The sequence below is a fragment of the Pan paniscus genome, chromosome 4 (assembly GCF_029289425.2).
Source record: "Pan paniscus chromosome 4, NHGRI_mPanPan1-v2.0_pri, whole genome shotgun sequence".
Classification (NCBI taxonomy): Eukaryota; Metazoa; Chordata; class Mammalia; order Primates; family Hominidae; genus Pan; species Pan paniscus.
The window spans coordinates 37029848-37042014 of record NC_073253.2 but is presented as its reverse complement, the minus strand read 5'-3'; the positions used below and the strand labels follow the sequence as shown (position 1 = coordinate 37042014).

The window sequence follows — 12167 nt, the reverse complement described above, 5'->3', positions numbered from 1 at the left end:
CTCAAACTCCTGACCTCAAGTAATCCGCCCACCTCGACCTCCCAAAGTGCTGGGATTACAGGCATGAGCCACCACACCCAGCCATTTGGTAGGTTTTTAATGGTTGAGTTGTGGGAGTTCTTTATATATTCTGGATATCAATCCTTTATCAGATATATGATTTGCAAATATTTTCTTGTATTCTATGGGTTGCCTTTTCACTTTGTTGACAAGAGTCCTATGATGCACACAAGTTTTAATTTTGATAAAATCCAAATAATCTACTTTTTTTTTACTGTTCTTGTTTTAGTGTTGTATCTAAGAATCCTATGCCAAATCCAATGTCATGAAGCTTTTTCTCTATGCTTTCTTCTAAGAGTTTTATAGTTTTAGCTCTTACATTTAGGTCTTTGATGCATTTTGGTTTATTTTTATTTATGGTGTGATACAGAAAGAAATCCAACACCATTTTCTTGCATATATATATAATCCAGTTTCCCCAACATTATTTGTTGAAAAGACTGTCCTTTCCCAATTGATTGATCTGGCACCATTACCAAAAATCATTTGACCATTTACGTCAGGGTTGATTTCTGAGCTCCCTATTGTGTTCCATTGGTCTATACGTTGTCCGTCTTTATTCCAGTACCACAATGTCTTCACTACTATGCTTTGTCATAGGTTTTGAAATCAGGAAGTATGAGACATTCAATTTTGTTCTTTCTTTTTTTTTTTTTTTGAGACAGGGTTTTGAGATGGGGTCTCGCTCTGTTGCCCAGGCTGGAGTGCAGTGGCATGAACACAGCTCACTCCAAGCGATACCACAACCTCAGCCTCCCAAGCAGCTGGGACCACAGGCACAGGTAGTAATTTTTTTCTTATTATTAGTTTTGTGGAGACAAGGTCTTGCTATGTAGTCTAGGCTGGTCTAAAACTCCTGGGCTCAAATGATCCTCCTGCCTCAGCTTCCCAAAGTGCTGGGATTACAAGCGTGAGCCACTGTGCCCAGCCAATTTTGCTCTTTTTCAAGGTTGTTTTGGCTATTCAGGGACTCATGGGATTCTATATAAATTTTAGGATGAATTTTTTTCTATTTTTGCCAAGCACATCATTGGCATTTTGATAGGAATTGCATTGAATATACAGATCATTTTGACATCTTAACAATATTAGTCTTCCAACCCAGAAACATAGATGTCTTTCCATTTATTTGTGTCTTCTTTAATTTTTCTCAGTAATGTTTCAGTGTACAAGTCTTTCATCTCCTTGGTTAAGCTTATTCCTGAATATTTTATTCTTTTTGATGCTATAATAAATGAATATTTGTTTAATTTTATTTTCAAATTGTTCATTGTTAATGTGTAGAAATGCAAGTCATTTTGGTGTGTTGCTTTTCTATCCTGCAACTTTGGTAAACTTGCGTATTGGTTGTAACAGTTTTTTGTGGAATCTTTAGGGTTTTCTACATATAAGATGATGTGAATAAAAATAATTTTACTTCTTCCTTTTCCATTTGGATGTCTTTTATTTCTTTTTCTTGCATGATTGTTCTGGCTAAAATTTCCAATACTGTGTTGCACAGAAGTGGTAAAAGCAAGCATCCTTGTTTCTGACCTTGGAGTAAAAGATTTCAGTCTTTCACTAGTGAGTATGATGCTAGTTTTGGGTTTTCCACACCTGCTCTTTAACAGATAGGTTGAGGTAGTTTCCTCCTATTCCTAGTTTGTTGAGTACTTTTATCATCAAAGTGTATTAAATTTTGTCAAATCTTTCTCCGAATAAATTGAGATGATTGTGAGGGATTTTTCCCTTTCCTTCTGTTAATGTGGTATAATACAATGACTGAATTTTGTGTTATTTTTAAATTACAGTCATGCCACGTTTTGGTTAAGGAGGGACCACATATATAATCTTATTGTAAGATTATAATACTGTATCTTTACTGTAACTTTCTATGTTTAGATACGTTTAGATACACAAATACTTACCATTGTGTTACAACTGCCTACAGTATTCAGTACAGTAACATGCTGTACAGATTTATAGCCTAGGAAGAACAGACTATGCCATATAGCCTAAGTGTGTAGTAAGCTTGTGTAAGTATACTAGGTTGTGTAAGTACTCTATAAGGTTCACACCAACAAACTGCCTAAGGATGCACTTCTCAGAAAGCATCCCTGTCATTAAGCGATGCATGACTCTAAGTGATGCATGACTGTATTGAATAATAATCTAGATCCAAAAATTCACATAATTTTTAAACCCAGTTTTTTGAAAAAGGATGAAATTATGTTTAATTTTTAATTTCCACTGGTCATTCTTCAAAGCAATAAAGATGAGATAAAAGTTCAGAATTTTGAATTTACAGAAAACTGCTAGCTAATTCACAGGTAACAAAAACAGAAAGAAAAGGTTTCAAAGGGTTTCAGACCCAACAGTAACTCTTAAGAATCAACAGTCAAGAATAAATGGAGATACAGAAAGTTAACTGACCCTTATTTTGTATTCCAGAGACTACATTGGAGCAAAGCTGATAGAAAACCCACTAAAGTTCTATAGGTGTCACATCACCAGTAAAACCTCAGGCCTGATAACCAGGAATTCATCCTGATGCACACTAATACTGCAGAAAAATCTTGGTCTTTTAAACAATTTCCAACCCAATAATTTTTTAAAAGATGCAAGCAACAGCCCCAAGTTGAATCCTTTAAAGCATACATAGAACCAAAGCATTGTTATTGAAGGAAGAAAGGGAAAGAACAAGGGATAAACAGTCCGTCTGGAAAGATTTATACAAAACTATTTATTACAGTCATTAACTCAAAACAGTATACCACCTGACTCAGCTAATTTTCCTGTTTTGACAAAAATTTTAAGCATCATAGATCAATTGTAATTTTTCCAGTTGGCTTATTAAAATTTCTTTCCATGGTTTCTGCTTGCATTCCTGCAGGGCATAGACCTGCACTACCATGCAAAGTAGGGACTGCCCTTATTTATTTCTTTAAACTATGGCTCTTACATCCCATTAAGGTAATTTATTTCACTAAATCCCTGGATACTATTTAAAATTTCTGTCAAAGCATTAATAACTCTTTTACTGTCAGTTATAAATTTATAGGAAAGTGAAAAAATAATAAAAATCAATATTTAGTATACTATAACTTAAAACGTTAGAAAAATTGAAAATTAACTTGGCCAGGCACATTGGCTCACACCTATAATCCCAGCACTTTGAAAGGCTGAGGTGGGAAGATCAAGTAAAACCAAGAGTTCTACACCAGCCTGGGCAATATAGCAAGACCCTGTCTCTACAAAAAATAAAAATAAAAAAATTAGCTGGGCATAGTGGTACACATCTGTAGTCCCTGCTACTCAGAAGGCTGAGGTGGGAGGATCGCTTGGGCTCAGGAGTTCAAAGCTGCAATGTGTTACAACTGCACAACTGTACTCCAGCCTGGACAACAGAGCAAGACCCTGTCTCTAAAAAAAACAAAAAAAAGGCAAAGAAAATGAACTTATCAAGAGTGGTTTGAACAGAACTTGTTCTCTTATCAGTGTTTAACTCATGATACTGAGGAAGAATCTTTCGTATTCCTCAGTAAATTATCATGCTCCTTTCTAAGTCTGGATCAGCTTCCAACATTTTACCCTTTGCATTTTCAATGTTCTCAACTATCTCCTAGAGTTCCTTTAATGAATGTGAGGTCTTCTGACAGCATCACTTCCTCTGAGACAGCTTCATGCTCTTCAACAAAATCACTTTCATCATTTATGTTGGTTGAAAATCTCACCTTACCAAGTTCCTCCAGCTATAAATTCAGTCTCTTAAAAACGTGTAATGTGAGTAGTTCCACAGCCAGCTACTTCTGTATAACTTCACTTATATTTTACCTGATTTTCATTACATGTTATCACTTTTCATTTCTTTGCTGTATTTTCACTTTGTTGGGCAAATGCCTCTTTCAATTATTCATTTCTGTAAAATGTCACATGTGTTTCTTACTGGGAGACAAAGAGGCAACACAACTACATGCTTTGTTGTCTGTGCATAAACTGAGTAACAGATGCACAGTGACCAATCACTGACAGATTCTGAAAGAAGTGACATGATTGATCATGGATCATGATACATGTTTGTAATTTACATAGTTATTTGTAGAATGAAGAGCTAGCAGTCAAGTTTGTACATTATCCAAGTATACAGTTAATACACCATGGTAAATGAAATTTGAACCATATTGTTAGGGGATTGGTGTCACTTAACTAAACTGTAGTAACTGAAATTCATATGTATAAAAGCCATGCAAAGCAAGAACTGCCTGCCCATAAATACCCCTATGTATAGAGCATAACATTAACAAATCAAAAATTTACAATGGAATCCTCAAAATTGCCCCTATACTGCCAAATGACATAAACATGAAAGCAAGGATCGAGTCACTTACAGATGTCCTACAGATACAATTAGTACTTGACTTTAATATATTTGATTTTCATACCACCTCACTTTTTAACAGAGCATGCTGATACCTGTTATTTGGACTTCAATATATCAAGAAAGGAAAAGAGATCTGAAGCTCTCATACGATGGCACTGCCTGCTGGAAAACAGTATTGTTTTAGTTGTGTCATCGCCTTATTACAGTAGTTTATTTAAGCAATTATGCAAATGTATTCAATTTTGACCTTATTATATAAAATTAAGTGGAAAATAAAATCAGCAATGGTGGTGATAAAAAGGATAGTGTTAATAAGAAAATTCAGTTTTATGAATTTGATTCCAGTGAAACAAAAGCAAAACTCCTGAGCATCAGATAGTCACTGGAATTAAGCAAGTTTTTTCTCTGTGAATGTGGAAAATCAAATGAGTACGTACAGAGAGTGCAACATAAATTGCAAAACTATTTTACTAAAGATGGTATATACAACTAGAACCCTGGAAAAATAAAAAATTAAAATTAAAACATTAAAAATAATTAAGGAACTATATTATATCTTTAATTCTCTGGCAATAGAATCCTCATAACTTATTAATCAATTATTTATGTTTTGCTTTACAGCTGAACACTGGTGAATGCTCTTATATTTAATAATATTTATTAGAAGTTCTAGGCTTCTAAACTGAATAAAGTGTTTCTATTGGTAGTAAGAGAATTTGAAAAACAGATGAAAGTATGCTCAGAACATTTAGGCTGTGAAAGGACAAAAAAAATCATTCTTTAGTATCCCTCTGTGTAGGAAGTCAAAATAGCTTGTATATCATCTTATTTTGTCTTCAAAATGACTAACTACCTCATTCTCATAGTGGAAATACCTTGAAATTAGATACAGGGAAATTAAAACAGAGAAAAGATAAAATTAAAACCTAAGTTTCTTGATTTTTGACACTTCAATAATGTACTTTTTTCTTTAACATTTTTGGACAGGAAATTCTAAGTTAATATTAAGGGCAAACAGAATATTAGACTTGGTATTTAACATATTTTTATATATATATATAATAATATGATCACTGCTTGTCCATTTTTCCAAAATTGAAGTAAATGAGTATTTTACCTACCCCAACAATCCGCTTCATAGCATCCAGTTTAGCAGAATCTTTGTTGCTCTCTAACATTTGCTTTAGATCTTCATTCCTATTACAAAAGAGAAGAAAAAAATCCATACTTTGATTTTTATATTAGATAGCTTAAAATATATCATTTTCACAAGAATTAGAAGTAATATCATAGGCAATGTTAAATAACTGCAGCAAGAAGGTGGCCATCTGCAGGCCAGAGATAAAGGCCTCAGCAGAAACCAAACCCGCCAACACCTTGATCTTGTACTCCCAGGCATTAATTGTGAAAAAATTAATTTCTGCTGATTAAGCCACCCAGTCTGTGGCATTTTGTTATGGCAGCTCTAGCAAACTAATACAAGGGTTAAATGTTACAAACTGTCATTGCAAGAAAAAAATAAGTAAAAGCTAAGCACATTTTTTTCAAAAGGAATAAATGCAATGAAATTTATTATGAAAAAAATGAGCCTTACTTTCCAAACAGCTCATAAAATTAAATGCAATGGTGACCAGTAGAGAAGACAAAATACAATTAAATAATTAAAACACCTACTTCTTCCTAATTAAAAATACAGCTTGAAAATATTTAAACAGTAGAGGTAGTAATAAATAAAAACTGTCTCTGAGAACATACAACTACTACACATACTATAAATGTTCACTTTAAGGAATTTAGGATCCCTGCATAAAACTTTTCAGGCTCTTTCAGATTTCACAGGTAACAGAAAAGGGAGAGAAATTAATGGAACTATATATGTAACTGTATTTTGTTCTTCTACTTTTTGCTGTATTTTCCTATTTACTTAATGACTATGTATACTTTTATAATGAAAAACCTAAACCCTAAAAGAAACCTTAAAAAAATCTTACTGAAGTTAGGTAAGAAAAAAAAAGAATTCGATAGGAACTAAATAGAAAGGAAATGTGGTCACACATACACACATGCCAAAAAAGAAAACAATTTTCTCCTGCTTGTTCCCCTTTTCTGTTCCCCAAAGTGTCCCATTATTATCCTCTACCAGTTTTATCTGGAGAGAGAAGTGAGCAATGAAGAGGAATGAAGTGTCAATTTTTAGAACAGCCCAACCTCTAATTCCAGGCATAGTCTTACTCGTAAACTAATGGAAACTTGGTTTGCTCATCTAAAGCCCAAATTCCCAGAGTGCCCAGAACAAGCACCTGCTCTCTGAAACTAAAAACAAGAAAACAGAATCTCAATATTAAAGCTAAAGGTTTTGCTCTTCATGGTTAACAGAAAAGCTAGTCTTCAACAACAAATACTGCATTAATATAGGAAGAGAAACTAATAATTCTGAGGTTCAGGGAAGAGACAAGAAAAATCCTAGGCACTGTTTCAACCTGATGTAATATGCAGCTTCTCACATATGTCATAAGGATCTATTTAAAATTCTGATATAAATTACATGTTTCTTCCCAAATTCCTCTTTGCCTGTCACCAAAACAGTACAGATTTAGGAAAGTTAATACCATAACACGTACTTTACCCTCAAAATACATTAACTTTTATTAAGTTCTTTTAGGTCTACCTTCTTCATTACGTAGATTCAAATATGATCAGTTAACATGTATTACTGCATAAATCTTAGATACTGTTTTGCTAAATATCAATATTTGAGTCAAAATAATGCTGAATTAGCAATATTTTCCTCAACTCTTTGCTGAAAACCAATAGTTGTTTCAAATATATTCATTTTTAATTTACCTGTGTCTTCATTTACCTAGTTACCTGTAGCTTTCTAGCTTTGAGTATTAGGATACCAACTTTATTTTTACATAAGTGACATCTTGTGGTGTTAAATGGTATAACTTTTCCTTTCATGTTCAAAATAGGCCAGTTTTAAGTTTCAAAGGACAGAGAAGAATATATAACTGAACAGTTAAGGCAAATCTTACTATTACCAGGAAAGTCATTCTTATTTTAGCCCCAGAATGAACTAGTAACTATAACTGAAAAATAAAGTTTACCAGTTATATATAAGAACTAGGGATGTGTTAGGGCTATTATGTAGTGTAAATTACCTCTCTTTTTAATAAATCTATAATCCATAACTCATTAAAACCTTCTACTCCTTCTAAAGACAACATAAATTAAGGGGAAAATTAAGACTATGTAGTACTGTACACTATATCAGTGCTACTTAAAGTATGATCTGAGAAAGTCTGGTCCAAGAATCATGACTAATTCACAAATTTTTGTTACCAACCCATGAGGAGATAGGTACCAAAATTCAGAATAAGCACATTGAGAAACGTGACGGAACAATTTGACAATGTAATTTTATGTTTATTGAGTCTAATTTAAAAAGTGGGGCTTGTATTTTATTTTGTGTGCCTTTTTCATTTCATTTTTCTTTAATTTTATTATGTTTTTGTTTGTTTGTTCTTTCTTTTGAGACAGAGTCTCACTCTGTCACCCAGGCTGGAATGCAGTAGTGTGATCTCGGCTCACGCAACCTCCGCCTCCTGGATTCAAGTGATTCTCCTGCCTCAGCCTCCTGAGTAGCTGGGATTACAGGAGTGCATCACCACACCCAGCTAATTTTGTATTTTAAGTAGAGATGGGGTTTCATCATGTTGGCCAGGCTGGTTTCGAACTCCTGACCTCAGGTGATCCACCAACCTCGGCCTCCCAAAGTGCTATGATTACAGAAATGAGCCACCACGCCTGGCCCATTTTATTTTTCTAGTAATTTATTTTTTATTGTATTTTGTAGAAGTATCCATCAATATTGGACTGGAAATTTTAAAAAGAAAAAAGAAAGGACTTTTACCATTTGAGAGCCCCACACTACAAAGTTACCTTCTTTTTCCTCAAAATTATGGTACACCAAAATTTATATACCATAGAAAGCAACACCTAAAACTTACATCCAGGAATCATGGACTAGAAAAGTGATAAGGAATAGCAATTTCCAATCAGAGATACATGCCCAAAAAAGGATGTATAAAAATATTCAACGAAGGGAAGGTTGGACCTTTATGGAGCCCTACCAAAAAATTCCAAAACACAGGCACCTCTTTAGGCATAGAGAACCACTCCAATAAAAGATGCTACTATCCAAGTGGTGCGCTGCAAATATGAATGGATGTGCAGAAAAAACGCTGGAAACAGAGTCAGAACTTACCATTTCCCAGTGCTAAGTAGCTAAAGGGAGTGGCCCTCATAATAATAATGTTTTTGTGCAAAACATTAAGGCTTAGGAACATTTTCAGTTCACTTAGGATCTAAGCTTCCCTTGCAGAGTGCTCAGAACTTTGGCTCTTTCTGTTGACATCTGATACCCATGACCACTACTCTTTCATCTTGAAATTCCCTCCTCCTTTTGATTCTGTAGCTCTATTCTCATCTGGTTCTCCATTCGCATTTGTGACACAGCAATGAACAAAAATGACAGAAAAACCCTTGCCCTCATAGGGATTTCATTCTATTAAGTAAAAGAAACAACAAACATAATAAGTAAGAAATTTTTAAGTCATGAGGTAATATAGGGGGAAAACTTTTGGCACAAAGCCTCCACTTAATAAATGCAACAGTGAATAGAAACAAAAAACTCCATTGCTAGTGTCTTTACCTGCTCACCCATCTATTAACTTTCTAGGCAGGGCACAGTGGCTCAAGCCTGTAATCCCAGCACTTTGGGAGGCTGAGGCGAGAGGATCACCTGAGGTCGGGAGTTTGAGACCAGCCTGACCAACATGAAGAAACCCCATCTCTACTAAAAATACAAAATTAGCCTGGCATGGTGGCACATGCCTGTAATCCCAGCTATTCAGGAGGCTGAGGCAGGATAATTGCTTGAATCTGGGAGGTGGAGGTTGCAGTGAGCCGAGATGGCACCATTGCACTCCAGCCTGGGCAACAAGAGTGAAACTCCATCTCAAAAAACAAAAAACAAACAAACCTTCTAAAAGTCAGAATCATAAATTATCCAAATAAATATGAATATTCCTCCTATACTGTTCACAAGATTAAAAAGAAAAAAGCCTACAGACCCTTCCTCAACTCTTGGTAATTTCATTTACCTTTAATTTAAAATGTCTCTCACACAGGGTAACAAACAACGTCTTAATTTAAAAATCCAAGGTAAAATCTCATGAATAGTTTCAGATTATTCCTCTGTACTTGTGAGGACTAAACTCTGACTTTTTTCTCTCTTGCCCAAATTCCTAAGGGGCCTGAGGAGTCCTGCCCTACAAACCATAAATTCTCATCAGATGGATTTTAATTTAACCCTACATAACGTGGCTTACTTTCCAACCTGACTCTAGCATAACGTCACATGACATATAAAGAAGGCAATCAAAATATTTTACCCCAAAATATGCTTCTTTGCCATATTTTTGAACCGGCCCTGCAAAGCACCCTTTTGTGGAAGAAAATCTGCATCTGTAAAGGATCTCTACAGAGTTTCCCCTTCCAGGCTCTAACAATTCTAAAGAGATTAACTGAGAGTCCAGCACTTTTAAAGATTTGAATAGGAAACATTTGCCATCTATTGTCTCTAAAGGCAGCCACCTAACAGACTTCATAAGAATCTTGGTTTCTACAGCCCTTTATCCTAACCCAGACACACCTTTCTCTTGATCCCAGGTTTTTCAATAACAACTTAACTCTTTCAAGTAATTGCCAATCAGAAAATCTTTAAATCCACCTGTAACCTGTAAGCCCCCTGCTTCAAGCTGTCATGCCTTTCCCAACTGAGCCAATGTATACCTCACATGTACTAACTGATGTCTTACGTCTCCTTAAAAATATAAAATCAAGTTGTAACCCAACCACCTTGGGCACATGTTCTCAGGATCTCTTGAGGTCATGGTCACTCATATGTGGCTCAGAATAAACCTCTTCAATTATTTTACAAAGTTTGGCTCTTTCTGTTGACATCTGATACATATGACCATTACTCTTCCATCTTGAAATTCCCTCCTCCTTTAGATTCTGAAGCTCTATTCTCATCTGGTTCTCCATTCGCATTTGTGACACAGCAATGAACAAAAGTGATAGGAAAAACCCTTGCCCTCATAGGGATTTCATTCTATTAAGTAAAAGAAACAACAAACATAATAAATAAGACATTTTTAAGTCATAAGGTGATATAGGGGGAAAAAACAGAGGAAAAGGATACAGAAAGGAAAGAAGGAGGCAATTTTAATAGCACAGTTTGAGTAAATTTTAAAAGTGACATCTGAACAAAGATTTTCAAATAAGAGAGTTAGTTATGCAGATATCATGGGGAGCAAAGGGGGACAGGGAGGATAAGCAGGTCAAATAACTCTAAAAGTTTTTGGTGTTAACTCTGAATAAATAAAGAACTGCAGGTTTTGAACACAGGAGAGTCATGATCTATTTAACAGGATCATTCTGGCTGCTACATTCAGAATATACTGTAGGGACTTCCATATCTGTCCATGACACTGTAGCTTACAAAAAACTAAACCTGCCATAGAAAATAACTATAAAAGCCGAAATACATACATATACACACATATATGTATGCATATACATATACACACACACAAGTACTCTTAAGGGGCCATGATCCTTGAAAGAAGAGAAGCACAAAAAGTGAGCCCCTAGGCCAGGACAGTGGCTCACACCTATTAACATAATCCCAGCAGTTTGGGAGGCCGAGGCTAGCGGATAGCTTGACCTCAGGAGTTTGAGACCAGCCTGGGCAACATGGTGAGACTCCATCTTCACTAAAAACACAAAAAGTAGCCAGGTGTGGTGACATGAGCCTGTAATCCCAGCTGCTCAGAGACACGGTGGGAGAATCTTGAGCACAAGAGGGTAAGGCTGCAATGAACCATGATGATGCCACTGCACTGTGGCCTGGGTGACAGAGTAAGAACCTATCTCTCTCAAGGGAAAAAAAGAACTCCTCATTCACACCAGCTTTTTCCCTCAGTACATTTCCCAAATTGCCATGTGGGAGAACAGAACCCAAGGAGAAGTCACAGTCTTAATAACTTGAGGAGACAAATGTTGAATTCCAGGGCTGCCACAATGACTGAGACTTGAAGGACAAAATTACAGAGGAGGGAACCAGAGACAAGGTACACAAAAATCTGTGTGCAAAATGTTGGCTGCAATTCCTAAGGCAAGACTCCAGGAAACAACAAAAAACAGCAGCTGTCAAGTCTGTCCTCAGAAGAGAGGCTTTGGTGAATGCCCTGGACTTTCCATTAAGATTACTGAAGAGCCACACAGAGTGCTAAGGAAGATGCCCGAGGAGTATAAGAAAAAGTTCCATAAACAAGACCTTAAAAAGTCTAAAACTGAGCTTTGACAAGATCAGAATGATCTGCTTACATTCTATTTGCTTGGCTGGAAAAAAAAACAAAAACAAAAACCCAGCCCTGTATGGAAGAAGCTATCACCCAAAGCTTCATCAATCATTTTTATCCTAAATACCTAGCATCTGATCAAAACTTACGAGACATACTAAAAACAGGATGAAATTACCCCCGCCCAAAAAAGAAAAAAAGGAAAAAAAAAAAAAAACCCAGAGGCAGATCCACGAGTGACTCAGATACCAGAGTTATCACACAGGGATTTTAAAATAATTACAATTAATATGGTCAGAAAAATGTAGAAGAGATGG

At 35.6% G+C, this 12167-nt stretch overlaps 1 protein-coding gene across 3 annotated transcripts in view; it reads right to left on the bottom strand.

Annotated features, from left to right (window-relative positions):
* Positions 1 to 12167, bottom strand: part of AP3B1 (adaptor related protein complex 3 subunit beta 1) — a 291386-nt gene that overhangs the window by 257803 nt on the left and 21416 nt on the right. For all 3 annotated transcript variants that reach the window (XM_063604200.1, XM_008966887.6, XM_024928836.4), the window contains exon 2: positions 5542 to 5617. In XM_063604200.1, coding sequence (XP_063460270.1) covers positions 5542 to 5617 — 76 coding nt within the window. The remainder of the gene's footprint in view (positions 1 to 5541; positions 5618 to 12167) is intronic.